Here is a 21,614-nt window from a genome sequence, read left to right on the forward strand (position 1 = left end):
ACACAGAAACTGTATTATTAAATCACTGCTTAGCCAATTAGCTCTAGCTAACTCTTACGTAGCAACTTTACCCATTTTTATTAATCTGTATATCACCACGAGGTCGTGGCCTACCAGCAAAGTTTTAGCATGTCTATCTCTGGTAGTGGCTCCATGGCATCTCTTTGACTCCGCCCTTCTTTCTCCCAGCATCCAGTTCCCTCTTCTCCGCCTACCTAAGCTCTGCCCTGCTATAGGTCCAAAGCAGTTTCTTTATTCATTAATGGTATTCAAGCATACAGAGAGAAATCCCACATCACATGGGTGGTTGCAAAGCAGTGTACTTGTAGCTCTGGAGCTCATGACAGGACACCCTCTGTCTGCATCACTCCGCTAGGTCCTGGAAGGACAAGGGAGGCGTCAGGTCACCACTGCCATCTACTTCCACTCCGTGAAGCCTTAGGCTACACCCGCTAGACCCAGACCTCCCTAACGCAACAACAATGTGGCCTGTGTCTCTTGGTGGACCTAGGTAGGGGCCACAGTTCAGCGAGGAGTCTGCCCAGATCCTCTGGAAATCCTAAAGTGCTATGTATGGGTGAGAGCTAACAGCAGCGGGGGACACGAACCAGCTGACCAGCAGATTAGGAAGTCAAATGAACCAGTTTAGCCACACTAAGGAAATGGTATGTTTTGCTAAAGTATGGGAAGGCTTGGCACACACCCACCATGAGAGATCGGGGCAGATCACTGGGCAGGTAGCCCATCAGGCAGTGTGCACAGTACAAGGGCACTCTGGAGAAACAAGTCAGAAGGGGCGGGGAAGGACAGCGCAGAAGGAATTTTATCAACTGTTAGCCAGGTTCACTTCAAAGAGTACAGCTGACTTTCAGGCAGAAGTATTTCTGTTTACATGCTAACCACCTAGTTTAACACCAAACACATAATTCTTTTAAAGAGACGCTTAACCTACTTTTTTCAAATAAAAGAGCTTGAGTCAAATGCGACTCTGTGTCTCCCAAGAGCTCCGGCACTTGGGGGCGGTGCAAGCTCAAGGCCTGCCTAGTATTCCTGGTGACACCTTGTTTTAGCGAGTGGGGGGGGGGAGGGGAGAAGGGGACAGGAAGGGAGGAGGGAGCTACAGTAAAGCTAGTGAATGTTGGTGTTAAACAGGAAAATACGTCACTGTTCTCGGGTGTTCGGCCATTGCTGAGTTAATGAACACTCACAGAAATGCGTGGTATGCCAGGCACTTAGAAAAGGGCACTGACCAACACGGCTGCCTGCAGATGTTTACCATTCTTGAGAGCAGGTGTTCCTAGATCTGGTGGTACCTGCCTGCAGTCCCAGCACTTGGGAGATGGAGGGCAAATCAAATCCAAGGTCAGACTCAGCTACACACAGAGCTGGAGGCCAGCATGGGCTACGTGAGAACCTGAGAGCCTGTATTGGGTGGGGGCAGGGGGAGAGAAGCAGCGCCTAGGAGTGCCAGCTGTGCCCACCTTCTTATGGCAGGAGTGAGACAAGATTGCACAGGTCTGGACCCAGCTATAGGAATACAGAGTGGGTGAGGAGTTGGGGAAGACCCTGGATCCAAGTAGGAGCGTCATGCTGGGGGGTGGGGGTTAGACATACTAGAGTCTGCATGTACGTCCCAAGTCCTCCAGAGATATGTAGACCACTGCCAAAGTCCCGAGAGATACACAGGTCAGCTGGAGAGACACACGGTAGGTAAGCAGGGATGGGCACAGATGGCAGCACAGGGCAGCATCAGGCTCGGGATGTAGAATGAGATCCAGATGGACTCCATGCAATTGTCATTTCTCAGCATAGTCAAGACGATTCGTCTTCTGATGGGCCAGAGGTCTCCCTTCTCATCCACTGACCATGGGGAATCTCAGAGATGGAGGCAGGACTCTGCCGAGAGGGCCAAATGGACTTTTCCATTGTGCTTAATAGTGGAGCTCCGGAGTCCTGGGATTCTGTGGCCGAGGGACAGAGGATATCTAGGGCTGAAGCTGCAAGACCTAGATCTCCATGTCTTCTTGATGAGAGGACTCCCAGGTGGGATGGCAGGTGAGTTTTACTGACAAGTCTTGCTGTTAGAATCGGAGATGGGGGTCAGAGGCCTCCTCTAGGGTCAGTAGGGAGAACTCCAGGATGACTTCAGATAAGAGTGGGTAAGGGATGGGGCGAGCTCTGAGTGTCCTGAGTTTACAGTCGTGAAGCCTCTTGAGACCACAGTTACTCTGTACAGAAGGTTCGCCCCAGTGCCTGCCCCCCAACAACCAGCCAGACAGTATTGGGCCCCACACCCAGTGGGGCTGTGCCAAAGAGAAATGGCTGAGCCCCCGAGACACATGCCTTCTCCAGCTTGAAGGCAGATCTACCGCAGAGCTTGGACTCCACATCACCCCATGCCCGAACAGGGAGGAGATGGCTCTGATGTGGGCCCCAGCTAACAGCAGCCCAGGCCAGGTGACCTCTTGTTCTCCTGGGTCTTGGGTACCTCTATTCCTACAAAGACAGGAAAGTAAGATGGCAGCGGCCAGGCATCCTACAGCTGATACTGGGCAAACACTACTCTACCTGGTAACTGGGGCCCTGAACTTGGTCCCCTGGGCCTGTCCTCCAAAACCTAGATGACCTGCTGTGGGAGGGTCCCAAGGGACATTTGGGGTTGTGACATTCAGGTAAGTGGGAGGCAAGACACATATGACAATCAGGAGCCTAAGCCTGGCCCAAGAGGAGGCTGTGTGGAGATCAGGGAGGCTGGGGCAGGTGGAGTCATGGAAGCCATAGGCCTGGGATATGATAACAGTTCAGAGGTCCAAGAGGATAGCAAGGGTGGCAAATTGGGAATGGTGGGTGTGGATTTCTGGTCCCCATGCTGCTCCTCAGCCCCACCCAGCCCTCTCTGTACGTACGGATTAGGTCTCCATCTCCATCTCCGACCTGGGACTGGCTGCTGGGCCTCTTCTCTAGGTCCTGGAGTACAGACTGCTCAAATGCTAGGGCAGCCACACGGCTGAAGAATGCCGTCACGTTCTCTCCTGGGGACCACAAGGCGCTCTCAGATGCATTATGGGCAAGAGCTATGTACGGCCATCCTTAAGCTGGCCGTGACCCTTTCAGAGCACTCCTGATGGCCAGTTACTAGTCCATCCACGGGTGGCCATACAGTGCTGGGTGGTAACCTGGCTTTCCGCTGGGCTCTGGTCCCCATCGCTACCCTGTTGCTGCCACCCACCCTGCTCCCAGGCTACTCCCTTAACCTCTAAGCCTTCCTTCCCCAGCACCTTCCCTCTCAATCAGTTGCTGTTGGAAAGCTGCACAATCTGGGATAAGCAGGACTTGAACGTGTGCCTTCTCTTTAGGAGCTACCCATGTGCTGTTGGCCCTTACATGGAATCCGTGTGCATCCGTCTATAGGTCCCGGTACCCAACATGAACACTGTCCATGCGCAGCCACAACCTGTGCAACTGTGCAGAGTAACCCCCCTTGCCCTACAGTGGGACTCCAGTGACCCTGCTGTGGCTGTGGTCAAGGAGGGTGGTGCTATGGGGGTGGGCACCACTGCTGAGAAAGAGCAGCAGACGGGTCCAAGCATGGGCAGTGGCAGGTGTTTATGGTGGCCTGGATGTGGTACTTCCAGTTTCAATCCATACCCAGTCTGTGACCAGATACACAGTCTCTGTGTACTGGAGGCAAAGGCTACAGCCCGATTTCTGTTTCCACAGCCCTGGAATCTTGCGGGTGCCAGATGCTGCACGCCCTTTCATTTCCTCCCCACAAGAGCCTGGTTTTCCAACTTCGCTCTTTATACTTCTGCATCCTGCAGTCTTTTGATAATACATGCATGTGGGGTGCACTACTCACCGGTTTTAGCTGACACAGACCAGTACTCTGCCTGCATCTCATTGGCCAGGTGCACAGCCTCTGCTTCGGCTTGCTCACATGCTGCTTCCGACTGGAAGAAACGGCCCTGGCTGACCCGGTATCTTGACCTTCACTGCAGGGAGTCCCTAAAGTGGCCACCTGCCTCTCGCCTTTGCTTCTCACTTCACCTCAAGCAAATGGTATGGTGGGGTGTCCCAGTGCAGGGATGCCCCCAGTGCAGGAATACCCCCAGTGCAGGGATGCCCGCAGTGCAGGGATGCCCGCAGTGCAGGGATACCCCCAGTGCAGGGATACCCCAGTGCAGGGATGCCCCAGTGCAGGGATGCCCCCAGTGCAGGGATACCCCAGTGAAGGGATGCCCCAGTGCAGGGATACGCCAGTGAAGGGATGCCCCCAGTGCAGGGATGCCTGCAGTGCAGGGATGCCCCCAGTGCAGGGATGCCCGCAGTGAGGGATGCCCCCAGTGCAGGGATGCTACCCGGCTAGGGCTAATACTTTAGTGTCCCCAGGGAAACCTGAGTCATCCCCGCCTCCTGGGGGGGGCATGGGAGCTTGAGTACTCTCTTCAATTCCAAAGCCTGCTTTGAAGTCTAACACGAGGCAGCACGCCAGTGTTGTTCACTGCTCCTCAAAAGTGGGCTGGGAACATGGGCACTTCCTGAGAAGTCCCTCGGGGATGGGCCTCCAGCTTCCCTCTGCTTACCAGGAGATCTTTCTTGGTTCCCACAAGGAAGAGGAAGCAAGAGCCTGCCTCATTCTCCCTCAGTGCATCATCCAGCCACTGCCTAGAATGTACAGAGCAGACACAAGAGACTTGTAGACAGCCAGGAGGTACACGGAAGGTACCCCGACCTACATGACTAGGTGGGATGCTGGTGCTGGAGCCAGAAGGGCCTCAGTGGGACCAGAAGGATCTGGGACTACAAAGGCACTGGTGTAGGAGAAGTGAAGACTCCTGTTGTGAGAACTAGGTGACTTCTGCCCTTTATCAGCTGGAAAAATCATCCCTGTCTCCCCATAGGGCCTGGAAGATGCTGATGTGAATGGCCCAGGCAAACATAGGGAGGAGGGCTTTGGTCCATGAGGTGGATTATTTCAGGAAGATGATGGCCCTCTGAAAGTGATCATTTGCCCTCATCTCTGCCCAATGAAAACTTTCTGTCAGGGAGGATGAGCTATGAGGTTATCTGGAGCCAAGGTAAAGGTGAACAGAGGGGTCCCTCATTCAAAAAGGTTTCCAATATGGTGGCGGCAGGCTTATCAAAGACAACGGTGGCCTCTCAGCTTGAGCTCCTGAGCAGCAGCTGGGGAGAGGCCTTTAGGGGTAAGTGGGAACCTGGACAGTAAGTGCCCATCATTCTGGGTCCAGCCAGAGGCTGGGGTTTGGGGAGCCCTTCTAGGCAGCTTCGTGAGTCCAGGTGATACACAGACATACACACAGAGCAGGTAGAACCTGCGGTTACTTGCCTGGTGTGCTCCAGCGTCTGCACGTTGGTGAGGTCAAAGGCTGTGATGATCACTGGATACAGGGAAAGACAACAGCCAATCAGCAACAGATGTGGTGGGGGCAGCTACCCTAGGCATCTTCCCAGATCGCAAGGAACTACCGGGGTGGGGCACTGTGGAAACTAGTGAGGAGTCACCCTGTGTTGGCCCCCTTGAACCTGCATTCCCACCAGCACCCCCAACTCCCCCACCCACCCAACTCTGTACCTAGCAGCACAGGGTGGAGGGGAGGAAGGCACAATCAAAGTCCTGAAGCATATGGGCTTGGGTGAGAGTTTAACTGTGGAGGGCTGCCTCCCTTGTCTGTACAGTGGTGAGAATGGTACCCCTAGCAGTCAGGAGGGACGCTGTTTTGAAAAGCTGTTGGTCCAGGGCCTGAACCCAGGTAGACTTTTCATTGAAGGATACAGATTAGCAACAACCAGTTAAAGGAAATGGCTTTTGTGGCGCCACGTGGGCAGCAAACTGTCAGGTATCTCTGGGGTCAGCTCTGGGGTCAGCTCCTTTTATCCTGAGTCTGCCCTGGATTCTACACATAGGAGGACGGTCCAGGCAGAGGTCTGCTCTCTGCTGCCCTACCGGGAGAAAGTCTGGACGAGGGCTTTCTGGGCACTTTGTGGCGGATGATAATCCTACTGGTGACGGCATGGTGAGTACTGTTTACAAAAGTAGACCAGGCAACCTCACACCACTCGCTCCAGGGAGGCAGCAGCCCCTCAGGAAGAAAGGTTAGGAGAGGGGACGTGGCCGAGCTGGAGGTCCCACCCACGCTCAGGGACACATAGCTTATATCCTGTTCTCCCTTCTTTAAACTGCGATGGAACTGCAGGGATTCTCTTACCACCACCAAGAAGACATAACTTTGAGCCTGGTTTGGGGTCCTTCTGTGGTTTCCCCACCTCCTGCTAGATTCTACTTCTGTCTCCTTCCTTGGGACTTCACATTGCCACCTCTGCTGACTTTGAGCCTTGCTCAGCCCCCAGCTGCCGCCCCTGGCCATACTGGCAGTGGGCACTGAGGTCCCAATGTGGGACCTGCCAGCTCTGCTGGGTCCACCTGTCTCTCCTCGCTGGCCTAGCCCCCTCTGGCTAGGACAGGAAAAGCCTCTCCTCATCTTCCCTGAAATATGAGGGCATCTCTATTTTCTGAGACTCTTAAACAAGAATACTGTTTTTCATGTTGAAAACTGGGAGGCCGGGCGATGGTGGCGCACGCCTTTAATCCCAGCACTCGGGAGGCAGAGGCAGGCGGATCTCTGTGAGTTCGAGACCAGCCTGGTCTACAGAGCTAGTTCCAGGACAGGCTCTAAAGCCACAGAGAAACCCTGTCTCAAAAAACCAAAAAAAAAAAAAAAAAAAAAAAAGAAAACTGGGGCTGTGCCTGCACCCGATACTTCAGATTCCCTAGAGTGTGACTGTCAAAGCCAGCCGGGATCTAGTCGTCTAAGCAGCATCTCTATCCCTAAGCAGTGGTTACAGTGCTCTCCCGGCGGCTCCTGGAGCACAGCACAGCACAGCAGTGTGTGTGCGGATGATGCAGGCTGAGAGCGCCAGCGTCATTCGGCTGCTCACCTTGGGCACCGCGGTAGTAGGCAGATGCAATACACTTGAACTTCTCCTGCCCGGCTGTGTCCCAGCTATGAGGGAAAGAGAAAGACAGGAAAGCAGTGGGGGCAGGTTACACAGCCCCAGTATTATAAGGCAGTAGAACAGTGAGATCATAGGACAATCTTCAGGTCTACACCAACATGCCATTCGCACGTAAACAGCAGGAAGTGCCTGGGTGATCCAGCTCTCTCTGACCCTGCAACCCCCGCTGGGCTCTTTCCTCGGATCACAGTGACAGCCCATAGGGGAGAAGGTCTAACCCTGCAGATTGCCTGCAGAGCTGGTAAAGTTACAGCTCTGACAAAGTTATAGCCTTTCTGACTGTGACATTACAAAGGAACTTATGTTCTCTAACAGGACAATGCTGGGGTTCCAGGACAGGCCTTCAGCATATGTGTGACCGGGGCACCCCTTTACCTTCTGCACAGTAGCTCCCCATGTGAGGAACGGGGCTAGCATGGGTACCGTTTGCATCGCCTGGGCAACTGACCAGTTAGCTCTAGCTTTCTGAAACAATTTGTTGAGAAGGAACTAGAAGTTGAGCCCTGGACCCACAGAAAAGGAATGGGACAGCAGATTAATAATGCCTGCCACAGGTACAAGACGGAAGCAGAAAAGGTGACATGCTGAGACCCTGCTTGTACGGGTTGAAAACAGATTGTCAGTATGCAGGGATGGTCCTGACATCGAATCTACAATCCATCAATTTTTTAAGTCAACAGATCAACATTTAATTTTTTTCTCGGTAAACAAGTATGGTATCAGTGATCTGAATTTGTTTTCGAGCAATTCAGCATAATGAAGACTTGTGAGCTATATTCCTTCATTAATTCATTCATTTTTCATCTCTAAAGAAGCCTCTAGGCTTGGTGAATGTCAGTCACAGTGACAGCTAAACAAGACGGCAGGGAGGAGGAAGGGGGGCCTCGCCAGGGAGCACAGGGGTCTGGGAGCTGGGTAAGCCTGCAGCACCTTCTGGGGAGTGGGGAGAATGAGGTCCAGAACACACAGCACTTATACTGGGGTAGAAGAAGGTGAACCTTGGGAAGGCCTTGCACTGATGTCAGGGCAAGTGAAAGGGGTGGGAAGTGGGGGCAGAAAGGAGTGGGAGGCAAAAGCAGGGGCGGGGTTAGTAGAGAAGATAGACTGGGTGGGGAAGAATAATATGGGCAGAGCGGGAACACATATCCAGAGGGACATGACAGGAGAATGGAGGACATCAGGCTTGAGAAAGGGGTGAGGGCAGGGTGGCCTCCGGGACCCTACTCATCCACTGCTGGCATAAAAGAAGTGACTTTGTCCTATTTTGTAGCTGAGAATAGAGAACAGAGCTCAGGAAAAAAAATGCCAGAGGCAATTTTTGGGAGAGCAAAGGAGGGCCAACTGGGGAAGAAGGCTGAACCTTAGTAATAAGTTTTCTGGGGAGGAGAGCGGATGGAAGTGCAGGTTGGGCTGTCAAGACCACCCCTCCCCCACATCTGCAGACCAATGTGAGGATGAAGAGAGACTCTAGGGACCCATAAACCACGAAGCCTGGTTTCTCACAACCACCCAGGGCCGTGCTTGTCCAGACACATCCTTGTCGAGCACCGTAAAACACAGAGGAAAAGGATCTGGCTGAGAGGTCTTGCCCCAGGGGAAATCTCGAAACCACATTAACAGAGACTTACATCTGGAGGCTGTAGGGAATCCCCGCGATCTCAAAGCGCTCGATTTCAAAGTCCACCCCAATAGTGGCCTTGTAATCACGGTCGAAAACATTCTTGCACAACCTGTGGGAGGTGAGGAAGTCATCAGAGGACCCCTCGCAAAAATGAAGGAACGTGCTCACAGCAGTGCAGGTCTGCAGGAAAGAAGATCCCCCAGCAAGGAATCCATGAGTGATGGAGGCTGGGTGTGGCTGGTGGCGCAGGCCTCTAATCCCAGCACTAAGGAGGCAGAGGCAGTGGGATCTCTGTGAGTCTGAGGTCAGCCTGGTCTACACAGGGAGTTCTGGCCCAGCCAGGGCTAAAAAAATGAGACTGTCTTAAAAAACAAAAATGCAGCAAGCCAAGTGATGGTGCACAGCGGCTGTGGGGTATGGCTTTCCATTGTCTGGACAAAGTCCCGAGAGGCTGGCAACCGATGAAGAGAAGCTCATGGGGCTTGTAGCTCTAGAAGTTCCGGGACATGACTGACTTAGTGATGTTGCTTTAAGTAGTGGTGAGGTTTCATCATGGTGATAGCATAGAACTGAGCAAAAAAACAAAACAAAACCCCAAAACAACAACAACAAAAGTCTCTCATAGCTAAGAAGCAAAAAAGGGAGTGAGTTGGGGTACACCATTTGCTTCAGGTGTACACCCCAAATGACCTAACTACCTCCTACAAGGCTCTCCCTCTTAAAAGTTCTGCCACCTTAGAAAAGTGCCACAGGCCGGAGATGACAAGCCTCTGACGCAAGAACCTTTGAAATATACTTATCCAATAGGGCGGCCAATAAGAATGATGTGGGGGAGGAGCATCAGCCCAGAAATTGAACACTATAACTCAAATAGTGAGAGCAATTGAGGGTCCATTCCCAGAGAAGATAGTGCAGGGGCTCCACGGGGACAGTGTGATGAACCTAGTCATCGAGGATGCGCCACCATCTGTCAGTCACCGCAATGGCGGGCGCAGGCATGTGCATGCACACGCGTGCAGGTCAGAGGCTGACACCGTGTTTTCCTCAGTTTTTGGGACAAGGTCTCTTACTGATTTAGCTAGACTGGCTGAGCAGCAAGCCCAAAAAAATCCTCCTAGCTCTGTCTCCAGGCTGCCACGCCTGGATCCTGGGGATTCAATCCAGGTTTTGGGTTCTTAATACAGGAAGCACTTTATCGACTGAGTCAATCTCCTGAGCTCCCAATCTATTTTTTAAATTTTTTATTTATTTTAAAGTGTGTGTGTGTGTGTGTGTGTGTGTGAGAGAGAGAGAGAGAGCGAGAGAGAGCGCATGTGTGTGTATGTATGTGTGTGAGAGAGAGAGAGCGCGCATAGGTCTCTGTGGTGACCCAAAGAGTCTGACCTCTAAGAGCTGGAGATGAAAGTGGTCATGAGCCACACAATGTGAGTGCTGGATTCAAATTCTGGGGGTGGCAGAGCTGTGCCACTGAGCCATTTCCTCCAGCCCCTCTCCTTGACTCTTGCCACACCCTTCAAACCATTTCCCAGGCTAAAGCTATGAGGTGTTCCCAGAAGTCACTTGTTATCTGGGGCTCCCAGGCAAGGGTACAATGGGAGCGTAGCAGAACTTACCTGTGAATGAGGCTAGTCTTCCCCACATAGAGGTCGCCAACTACCACCACCTTGGAGAGCTTGAGCCTGGAGGAAACATGGCCGTCTCACCCTGGAGAATGGCGTCAACAGTGTCTTCAGCACATCCACGTCTTTCCTTCTCTGAACTGTCTGAATGAGCCATCCTTCAACCCTGCTAACTCTCTCCTCCCTCCCCAGTCCTGGGGAGTGGGAGAACTTATGTTTGTTTTGGGACTCTGCTCTCCCCATGGCTATACCCTTGACCCCACTTGGTCCCCACGTGGGCAAAGTCACTGTCCTGAGAATTAGCAACGGGGGCATGAGGAGAGTCTGAGCCATATGCTGAGGGGCCGGGAAGAGGGCGTAGGGAGAACTGCGAAAACCAACATCAGGTGAATGCACACTGGTGGTGGGTGCGGCACTGGAACCGTGGACAAGGGACCCACGTTTAGGAGACGCTGCTGCAAGGCATGTGTCCTGTATGGCAGCTTCCACATCCCCTCTAGGATGTGCACCTGTGTGGGGTCAGGTCATTCTAAGCAGGGTTTACACATCTGGGTTTGCGGTTTGAGGGGCAGATTGGCCCTGGGATTCTTGGGCTACTTGGGGACACTGCTCACCAAAAGCAGCTCCTGCCTTCCCTCTGTATGGGACAGCGGCATCTCTGAGACTACTGATCAGACTCCTAAGAGTTTTCGGGCAGGTGAGATGGCTTTGTGGGTAACAGTGCTTGCCACCAGGCCTGATGACATGAGTCCCCAAGACCTATCTGGTCGAAGCAGGGACCTGATTCTTACATCTGCACACATGTCATGGCACACCCTCTCACCCCACCAAATTAATACAAAGATTTCGGCAATTCTTCCTGAAAAGTCCTCAATGCTTAAACCGACCATCTTGGGAAACATCTAGCGGCACTTCCTATGTTTGCAGACTCAAGAGGGCACTCATGTTGGCTGATGGCTGGATGTTTGGTTTATATCTCTGCATCAGCCAGGGCTGCGGTTATGTCTGCCCTGTTCCCAGGCGGCCTTCTCATTCTAAAACAGGTCAGCCTTGATTCTGTGTCTGAGGAGTAAGGAACTACTAGGACTGTAGAGTGAGTGCTCTCAGTGCCTCAGTTTCCCTCCCTCTGGTGGCACTGTGTAGGGTCAAGTAGATAATCTGCATGAAGAGCCTGATACGAAACAGCAACCCCCAGGTGAAGCTGCTATTTTTTTGTTTTGTTTTGTTTTTTTGAGACAGGGTTTCTCTGTTGCTTTGGAGCCTGCCCTGGAACTAGCTCTTGTAGACCAGGCTGGTCTCAAACTTACAAAGATCTGCCTGCCTCTGCCTCCTGAATGCTGGGATTTTTATCCCTCAAGCCACCAACCAGTTCTGACCTGAGCTTTGCCTCCCGTGGTGCAGCCTTGGGGACCTCTGAGATGGGCTCTCTGATCTCACTCCATCCCTATGACCTCTGTGAACTAAGCAGATGCCTCAGGTGGCTATGGTCTGCTCAGGAGGAAAGGGAGCAGGCTTTTGTACCTGTTAGAAGGAGGAAGACCTACTACAAAATGCCCTTGTCGGTGGACAGTTGCTGCTGAGGCAGAAACAGGGCAGACACAGCCAGGCCTGGCTTTCAGGTCTGGGGAGGAAACACAGAAAAGCCTACAGCTCCATGACAGAAGATTATGGAGATCTGTGGGGAACCCTGCTGAAGAGGCGGAGGGAGAATTAATTGTAGGAGCCAGTGAGGTCAAGGACATCACAAGAAAACCCAAGAATCAACTAACCTGAGATCACAGGAGCTCACAGAGACTGAACCAACAACCAGGGAGCCTACATGGGACTAACCTGGGCCCTCTGCATATATGTGACAGTTGTGTAACTTGGACTTCTTATGGGACACCTAACTGTGGGAGCAGGGGCTGTCTCTGACTCTTTAGCCTGCTTCTGGGATGCTACTCCTCATACTGGGTTGCCTTATCCAGCCTTAATACAAGGGGAGGTGCCTAGTCTTACTGCAACTTGATATGCCATGTTTTGTTGCTATCTTTGGGAGGCCCACCCTTTTCTGAATAGAAACAGAGGGGGAGTGGAAGAGGGTGGGATAGAGGGGAGGTAGAGGGAGGGGCTGGGAGGAAAGGAAGGAAGGAAAACTGTGGTCAGGATGCAAAACAAACAAACAAACAAAAAGATTCTGGATTTCCAGAGCACAGAAGAAGGGTCCTATGGAAAGTCTGGGCCAGGGGCAGGGACAGTAGGTGGTCAGAGAAGTCTCCCACAGGCTCTGGAATACAGAAACCTGAAGGGATGAGAGGAAGATAGCTGGTCCAGACAGGGAGAAAATGGACCTGCACTGAAACGTCCCTTCAGCTGAAAAGTCATCTTTCTGACATTCTGAGAAGCAGGGAAATTGTTTGTACAGTCCCCCTAATAAGCGGCGTGGGTTCAGCCTGTGTATTCAGCTGGCTCAGTTTTCACTGATGCCCGCCTCTGTGCTTCTCCTCTTCCTCCATCTTCCACATCCTTGTCCCATGGGCTTACCCAGCAGTGCCCGTGTTCCTGTGCTGGCAGGCAGTGCTGACCTGGCTGTGGAAGTGCTCCTTGAGCTGCAGGCAGGCATCAGATGTGTACCACTGGGAAAGACAGACAGACAGACATGCAGGCAAGCAAGCAGACCATCCTGCGATGCAGCATCTCGGTAACACAAACTGGGCATCGAGGGTGAGACCTTCTTCCTAACCCTCATTCTCTCCCGAAATGTGAGGCCTGCAGCCTCCTTAATGCTCCTTGGTCCCGGCAATGCCACAGGCTGTGGGGTAGGAAGTGAGAGCCGATTTCTCAGACAAGGAAACCGAGGCACAGAGAATCAAGAGAAAGAACTCGCCCAGGAAGCACCACGCTGACCCAGCCTGATGTGGTTAATAAGTCTGCAGGTCTGGAGTGGCCCTGGGATGCAGGACAGACATGGCCAGCTGTAGCCTTGTGACCCTGACTGCTGTAGGTAGAGGGCTTTAGGGGAAGCTCATCTTCTTCCCTGGGCAGACTCCCTTGCCAGGGCAGCTGGGTCAAATCTTAGCTCCACCATGCCCAAGTGTGTTGATGTCAAGCAGTTTTCCATGTCTCTCTGGGGCTCAATGTCCTTCTCTGTGAATTGTGTCTTTTGTCCCAGGAGACTGGGCCTGCCCCTCCTGCCCACCCTCTCCCACCGATTATATTTCCTTTCTCTTCAACTCATGAGACACCAGCCTGAATCTTCCCTGGTTACCATGGTTACACTCCATTGGGAAAGCAATGGCCCAAGCTCACTAATAAAAAACCGGGGGACCTCTCCGAGATCTGAGGCACAAAGGCGTTCTCTGTCAATGTCTGAGAAAGGAGTTAGAGGAAAAGATGAAGGAAGGGGACGAAGCAATGGCTACAGGCGGAAACACCCACAGCTCACAGCCACCTCCTCCCTCCTTCCTGGCTCTGGTGCAGAATCCAAGACACAAAAAGTCTCCCTTCACACCTGTTCAAGCCACGCAGAAGCAACGATGGGTAACAGGGTTACAGTGGTTTGAGAGAAAACGGTCCCCAAAGGGAGTGGCACTATTAGGAGGTTTGGACTTGTTGGTGTAGGTATGGCCATGTTTGAGGAAGTTTGTCACTACAGAGGCAGGCTTTGAGGGTTCATATAGGCTGGAGATACCACCCAGTGTTTCAGACCCCTTCCTGTGGCCTACAGGCCAAGATGTAGGACACTTACCTACCTCTCCAACACCATGTCTGCCTACAGATGGCCCACTGTGATGATAATGGGCTGAACCTCTGAGCTGTAAGGGAGCCACCACGATTAAATATTTTCCTCTATAAGAGTACTGTGGTCACGGTGTCTCTTCACAGCAATAGAAACCCTAACTAAGACAAGGGCCTTTCTCTTTCTTTTACTGAAAATAATGCGTCCTGATTATGGTTTTCTTGATTTCTGGGGGTGAAGGCATGCTAACGAAGCTGGATATGGCTGACTGGTTACATCAGTAGTGGAGACAAAAATGGCTGGGGACGGTGGCACTCTCCTGTCATCCCAGCGCTGGAGGCAGGAGGATTGCACATTTAAGGCTAGTCTGGGACACTTTGTGAATTCCAGGCTTGTCCTGGACAGTCAAGACCTTTTGTCAAAGCAACCCAGACCCAGAGGAAACTAAAAGCAACAGCAAAGGTGTTCTCATGACGGTACCTTAGGGAAGCTGGTGATGATGCGGTCCTGGCTCACAGGGGGCCCCAAAGAGGTCCAAGAGGACCTCATTCTTCCAGTATTCTGTAGAATGAGTCAAGGGGAAAGAGTATTACGTAAATATATGAGGTTTAGTTTCTGCTTAATGGCCCAGCAGATCAAAGCGGAACCGAGTATGCGAGGTGCCACGTGATCAACAGAATTCTGATTGGACTAGTTTCCTAACAGAACGAGAGATACACAGCAGTCAAAGGGGACCAGCCAACCTGAGCCGGCAAGAATAATCCTATAAAGTAAGTAACTCTGAACTACCCATTTGCCTTTGTTTCTTCTTCCTTTTCTTTTTTTGTCTATAAAACCAAGCTCCTGGTCAGGTGTAGTAGTAACACGGGAATATACACTCTGCACTTGGGAAACAAGAGGCAGGAGGATGGTGAATTCCAGGGTGCTTGGGGAGACAATGAGAACTGTCCTAAAAAGGCCCAAACCAAACAAAAACACTCATTTTATTTTACACGATGAAGTGTTGCCCAATTCCAGGTTCAAAGTCAGTTATGACTAAATTTCTTACATTTGTATTTTGACAAGAATTGCAAAGCCATAGAAGTCCTCAAAACGCACCTGTGAGTTTCATCATCACTTTTCATCACGTTAAAAACACATCTCGGCCTCCATCCCTATAAGCAGTATTAGGCAGAGCCTATTCAATCTGTAGGGACCACAGTGAAGGAGCAACCCGTACCCCACCTTGCCCAGAGGCAAGATGTGAGTGTCTAGGAAGAGGGGGCTCCTTCTCTGGGCTCATTTCCTTGACCTGAGGGAGGTATGAAAAAAACCTGGCTGTGGATCACAGCCTAGGTAGCGGAACTATAGTGGGGAGCGGTCTCCTGCTCTTAGTGTGTTTTAAGATGGAGCTACCGAGTGGTATGCGGACTTTAGGTTCCGGCCCCCCTTTTACTGACGGTCCCCCACAACACCCATAGTCTGGTCCCTTAAAGGCTATTTGTCCTCCTCATCTGATCCGGCTCTCGCAGAGGCCTGGCCCGCAAGGGACCCTCAGTGAGGAAGAGCAGGCCTGCAGGCCACACTCAGGTTTGGGGGTAGGAGGAGGGCCGGGGACAGGGAAGCCTCAGGACCATAACCTCCGGGACGCGCCCCCAGTCGGGAGGGTGAGAGGACTCACCAAAGCTGCAGGGACCAGCTTCCGGCGCGCGCGGGCTGCAGCAAATCACTACAGCAACGAGGGCCTCGCGGGACTGGCTCGCAGCTCTCGAATCCCGACGTCGGGGGCGGGGTCTGGACCCTCCTCCAGACCGTGGAAACTGGTGGCACCGGGCCAGCGCGGAGTCATCACCATAGCAACGAGAACCTCCCGGGGCGCAGAGCTCTGCACTGCCTGCTCAGAGACTTCCGGACTCCACTGGAGTGCCCAGGCTCACCATGACAACCAGGGCGCTGATGATTAGGCGGGACCAGTGGGTGGAGCCTGGTCTTTCGGGATGGAGTCTGGGTGGTGGTGAGCAGGAAGGGGTTAGCTCGAGGTTTCCTCTGGCTACCTTGGTGGGCCGGGTCGTGACAGTCCCCTGAAAAGTATTCGTATTGGATTGAAGCCCGCGTCCGTCCCCTCCCCCCCGCAAGGGAAGGGTCCACCTCATGCTCATGCCTACCATCTGCCTTACTGCATCAGTTTGAATTTAATGCGATTTGGAAATCATGTGCCTGGCTTCTGGCACTCACGCTGAAAAATTAATTTCCTCCATTAATGGATGTTTAAAAAGCTGACTCAAGTTACTGGGCTCCTTCAAGCTAGTTTCTGTTGGGAAGCGAGGTGTGGGGTACAGGATGTATTCCAGGGGCGTCAGAACTCTTTCCAGACACCCCCTACCCCCTCCAAGTCTCATTCCAAAAGATTTGCCTAGTGAGTTAGAAATCGACTTGAACCCAGATTTTCTGACTCCCAGCCCAGGGGTGTTCACCACACGTTCCTGAAATAAAACTAGGGCAGTCTGGTTCGAGAGACCCTTTAGGACTCGATCCTCTGAAGGACAGCCGCAGGTAGACTTCTAAGTGTAGGATGGAACCCTTGGTAGATCTATTGCTGTCCTCTTTAATGCAACAGGACATGCCCTGGAGACTGATGCTTCTGCTTGATGTCTTGCTTAAGCAGTTTCACGGCTAAGGCTTCGGTCTCAAAGGGTCTTAACACCTCCAAACCTCAGTATACTCAGCTATTAAATGGCCCACCGGGGTCATTGGTTTTTTTTTTTTTTTTTTTTTTTGGTTTTTTGAGACAAGGTTTCTCTGTGGCTTTGGAGCCTGTCCTGGAACTAGCTCATGAAGACCAGGCTGGTCTCGAACTCACAGAGATCCACCTGCCTCTGCCTCCTGAATGCTGGGATTAAAGGCGTGCGCCACCATCGCCCAGCCCACCGGGGTCATTGTTAAGGCTTTCTTGTGAGGATGACATTGCTGGAGACCTGGGTGCTTTTTTTTTTTTTTTTTTTTTTTTTTTTTTTTTTTTTTTTTGCATAGATGCAATAGAAAGCAGACGTGGGTATGTTCAGGTTTGGCAGGCAAGACTTTAAGGGGTCTATGGCTAGGGAGTGGAAGTGGGACGGGACTGACAGATCATCCCCCCAACAAGACGAGACACCGGCCTGTATCTGTTTGCCAGGATGGGTAAGATGCAGGTGGTTGTTGCCATGCCGACAGAGCTCAATGAGGTGAATTGTTTGTGGCAAGCCCTCGTGTAGTCTAGGTGGATCTCAAATTTTCCATGATAATGGGCATGAACTCCTGATCCCGTTGCCCCTTTCACCCATGTGATAGGATAATAGGCATGCACCATGTGCCAAGTGTATTTATGTTCTTAAGAACATGAGGGTGGGGGTGGTAACTACGGGACCCTAGGCGTTTAAGTCATAGCAGCTAATTAAAGATCAGGAAGGCAGAAATCCAGCTCCAAAAATCAGCCTCCATGCAGGGACAGAGAGAATGTCATTGAAAAGGATAAGGCTGCCCCATCTTCTCATCCCTTCCCAGTCGTCCATCAGATGTCAATAGACCCCAGTGAGCAGTCTTCATCAATAGGAGCCTTCAGATCCTTGAAAAGTAATCTAGACACGTGTTATTATAAGCCATATCCAGAGGTGTTCTCCACAGCAAGACAGTGGAAGACCATATTAAATATGTGATATTTAAACATCATTGTTGACAGGATTTAGCCTTACCCCTAGGTAGACAGCTCTGAGTGTGTCTGGAAGGATGTTTCCAGAGAGGTTTGACTGCGAAGAGAATACCCACCATAAATAGGACTGGAGTACCAGTTGGGCACCAGCCTTCGCCACCCCTACCTGCTTCCTGTTCTATCAAGTTAGGAGAGGGGGAGGAGTCACAGCTGGGAGTTACCGCACCCATCTTATCTTCCTCACTGTGATGGACTCCAATATATGAGCTGGAATAAATAAATCCCTCAATTTTTTTTTGGTCAGGTTAATTGGTCATACCAATGAGAAAACTATCAACTCGTCCAAATATGCATCATTTTCGTCAATGAAGAACAAGGGAAACTAGAGGGTTTTCCCGGAGTTTTGTGACCCGACTATAAATCAGCGACCCCCTTAGGCAGGCTCAGACAACCTTTTCACAGGGGTCACCTAAGTCTGTTGGAAAACGCAGATTTTACATTAAGATTCATAACAGCAGCAAAATTAGTTATGAAGTAGGAACAGAAATGATTTTATGGCTGGGGGGGGTCACCACAGCATGAGGAACTCTGTTAAAGGGTCGCAGCGTTAGGAAGGTTGGGAACCAGTGATATAAACTGTCTTCCCCAGGCTTGTGTTTGAAACGCTTGGTCCCCAGCTGGTGGAAGCTTGAGACTGGGGGGCGGGGAACCAGGTCACTGTGGGCAAGCCCGTAGAAATCTATTCTCCCTGGTACGCCCCTCCCCACCTCCTGCTTCATGGGTTCCCACTGTCATAGTTTGTCAAGCATCCATGGGCTGGACCTCCTGAAATTCTAAAGCAAACCAAAGTTGTTCTCAGCTCAAGCTGCTTCTGCATTCGGTGATCTGTGAACTGTAGAAGAGGCTTTTAGATTGTAACTCTTCATTCAAGACCATCAGCCACTCTTTCTGCGTTTACGCTTCTTGGCGTATGTCTGGCACAGAGAGACAACAAACGAAACAGGTACAGGCAAGGTCTTGCTCTGTTAGGGGTTTAGGGTCTTACTGAGTCATGTCTACAGATGACCAGACAGGGTCTTGTTATATTGTGTGTGTTTGAGTTTGTGCAAGGTTTTAGGGTGTGTGTGTGTGTGTGTGTGTGTGTGTGTTTATGCAGTCTCCATATGTTGTGTGTATGTTAGGGAAGTTAGGCTGGGCCTGCTATCCTGCGTGTAGCATGCTAGGCAGGATTTCAGCATGTTGTATGTATGTGGGAGGGGATCAAGTGGGGTCTGGCTATAGTGCGTGTCTACCTCCCATGCAAAGGTAATAAAGGAATACACCACCACCTTCTGTCTCAGGTTAGGGGTTTGGACTCAGGACAGAGTCCACTGGGGAGCCACAGGGGGATGTTAAGCCAGTGCTGTTTGGGCAACCACTCCAGACAGTATGACAGAGTGATCAGCTTGCAGAAATGTGGGCCCTGACTAGGCAGTTCGGGGGACAGGTCTGTGTAATTGTGGGGGAAGCAACTAAATCTCTTTGAGATTCTTAGCCTTATCATGCATGAACTCTGAACTCTGATGACCCAAAGCATGCAAAGAACACTGGGAAAAGAAGTGTGTAAATCCTTTCCATTCCCATCGGTACCACAAAAGCGAGCTGTCTTTGTTTTACATAGTAACATTGTAAAATATTGTCCTTCCATTCCTGGCTGTGTTTAGCCTCAGGCTTTTTGCGCCTGCGCCTTGGCCCTCTAGGGGGATGACCAGGAAGCTGCAGACGCTGGCAGTCTCCTAGCAACCAGGTCGCCTGGGACTAGAATGAGCATTCCGGCTGGCAGACACAAGGAGACAACAGGCACTAAAGCAAGTAAGGCAGCTGCAGCGGGTAGGTGCCCCGCACAGGGCATGGGGGGCTTCCTGACCTACCCAGTTCCGTTCACACGGGGCTCACGCCCCCACACGCTGGGTCTCGCCTTTTCACTGGCGGTCGGATTCTTGTAGTGGCGTCTGTGTGCCCCTTACAGGAGGCCAGCCCCTGTCTTGGAGACCATGATTTCCTGGAGTGGAGCCCATTTCAGAGATGGCTGCCACCTTCCCAGCCTGGCCCGTTTCCTGCCCTTGGGGGCTGGTACCAGAGTCTGGCTTGTCATTAACTTCAGAACCGAGTCCTGCTCCTGCCGCTAAATGCAATATGATCAGGACAATCAACACAATATATTTCAAGTTCTTGTCAGCCAGGCTCCTGGGTCTCAGTTAAACGACAATGCTGGCAGGGCAAGAAGGAAGCACTCTTATTACCCGATTTCTCAAACTGCACAGACAACACGCAGAAGGAATGACGTGTCAAGGGGAACCCGTAGCCTGGGACTGTATCCCATTCCTAACCCCGAGGCCACACTGCCTACAGTTGTTCAAAGAGTGACTGTGTGGGTACTGGGTGCGGGGAGATTATAATAAATCATCCTTTAACCTTCATCCCTTCTTGGGAATATGTCCTACGCATGTGAAAACGTGTCTTATATATGAAGGAGCAAGACGTGTTTGAAAAGCTTCTTTTTTCGTTAAGTCCTAGCCAACATGTTTCCTTACTTCTAAACGTGAACGACTCTTTATTGAGTGGTTGAGTTAGATGCCAGTTAGGTACCAGTTAAGCAGGGACATCGAAGGAGAGACCATCTTGGGTTTTGCTTGGTTGGCCTCTGTTTTTCTTGGGCCTGTGACCAGTGTACTATCTATTAAGTATCCCAAGCAGTTCCTTCTGTCATTAAGGATGGAGATTTGCAGTTTGGGTTACTTACCTGAGCTGTGACCTTGAGACATCGCGTCAGCCTGTTTGCTTGTCTGTAAATTGAGGTGAGAGGATCCACCCATGATTGTCTTCATAGGCAGTTTTGAGGCTGAGATGGCTGGCTTCTACACAATAACAGTAATAACAACAGGTTTTTATTTATTTTTTCTCTTATTGGTGGTTTCTACAGAGCTTCGCTTTCAAAGCCCTTTGGCAGGCGTGGAAAGATGGCTCATGCCCGGATCTCCATGTACATGCCTCCCGACATCGACCCCACGAAGGCTGCCATTGCTTATGGCTGTCGGGCCTTGCCCAAGCTTAATGAAGAGCTGCGATCAGAGACTCTCCTGACAAGGCAGAAAGCCCTAGTGGCTCTGTGTGACCTCATGCACGATCCTGAGTATGTGTATGAGGCCATCAACATAGGTGAGAGCGTCACACCCCAGCCGGTCACGACTGGGGTCCTGGTGGGGCTCAGACATAGGATTGCATTAGTAGAAGAGTTGCTACTTATTAAGCCTGATTTCAGGCCAGCAGTACCTTTAAGTGCAATGTTACCTGCAAGAGAAAGAGAGCATTCTCAGTCTGCATATATGAAAATCAGTGTTCAGGAGAGCAGTGTGAGTCTAAGGTTGCCTAACCAATAAATTAAATAAGAGGGGCTGGAGAGATTGCTCAGAGATTGGGAGCACTTGCCAGTTTTCCAGAGGACCTGAGTTCAGATCCTAGCACCCACATCAGAGAGCCCACAACTGCCTGCCACTCATCTGTACTGAGATCTGGCGCCCTGCTCTGGCGTGCGGGCATACATCGAGGCAGAATGTTGTATACATAATAAATAAATAAATCTTTAAAAAAAGATGAGGGACTAATAAGAAAAATGAGGGTTTGGGGATTTAGCTCAGTGGCAGAGTGCTTACTCAGTTCTTAGTTCTGGGGTGGGGGGGGGGAAGCAAAATAACAAAAAGGACAAAAACAAAATAAAACCCCCAAGGTAACTGGCACACACCTTTAATTCCAGCACTTGAGAGGTAGAGGCAGGAGGATCTCTGTGAGTTCGAGGCCAGGAGCCTGGTCTGTATGATGAGTTCTAGGACAGCAAGGGCTACATAGCAAGACCCTGTCCCGAGGAAAAGAGAGAGAGAGAGAGAGAGAGAGAGAGAGAGAGAGAGAGAGAGAGAGGGG

General features: G+C 51.4%; 2 protein-coding genes across 4 annotated transcripts in view; one reads left to right on the forward strand and one right to left on the reverse strand.

The window, feature by feature from the left end:
• Positions 1-1,403: 1,403 nt before the first annotated feature.
• On the reverse strand, positions 1,404-20,527 carry Rab36 (RAB36, member RAS oncogene family). The gene is made up of 12 exons (XM_050142873.1): positions 20,440-20,527; positions 15,654-16,053; positions 14,474-14,554; positions 12,799-12,890; positions 10,270-10,335; positions 8,664-8,765; positions 6,958-7,022; positions 5,344-5,399; positions 4,584-4,661; positions 3,860-3,950; positions 2,907-3,032; positions 1,404-2,496 (listed from the first exon to the last, which is right to left on the reverse strand). The coding sequence occupies exons 3-12, from the start codon at positions 14,540-14,542 to the stop codon at positions 2,438-2,440; spliced, it is 804 nt and encodes a 267-aa protein (XP_049998830.1). The 5' UTR covers positions 14,543-14,554; positions 15,654-16,053; positions 20,440-20,527; the 3' UTR covers positions 1,404-2,437.
• Positions 14,638-21,614, forward strand: part of Rsph14 (radial spoke head 14 homolog) — a 78,918-nt gene continuing 71,941 nt past the window's right edge. The window contains exons 1-3 of one of the 3 annotated variants that reach the window (XM_050142825.1): positions 14,638-14,763; positions 19,361-19,526; positions 20,620-20,855. In XM_050142825.1, coding sequence (XP_049998782.1) covers positions 20,657-20,855 — 199 coding nt within the window. In that variant the 5' untranslated portion in view covers positions 14,638-14,763; positions 19,361-19,526; positions 20,620-20,656. Of the gene's footprint in view, positions 14,764-16,996; positions 19,527-20,619; positions 20,856-21,614 lie in introns of those variants that run through there. The other 2 variants (XM_050142816.1, XM_050142835.1) reach the window with 2 other exon arrangements.

This window comes from Alexandromys fortis, unplaced genomic scaffold (genome assembly GCF_014885135.2).
Source record: "Alexandromys fortis isolate MF-2015 unplaced genomic scaffold, M_Fortis_MF-2015_v1.1 scaffold_9, whole genome shotgun sequence".
NCBI lineage: Eukaryota > Metazoa > Chordata > Mammalia > Rodentia > Cricetidae > Alexandromys > Alexandromys fortis.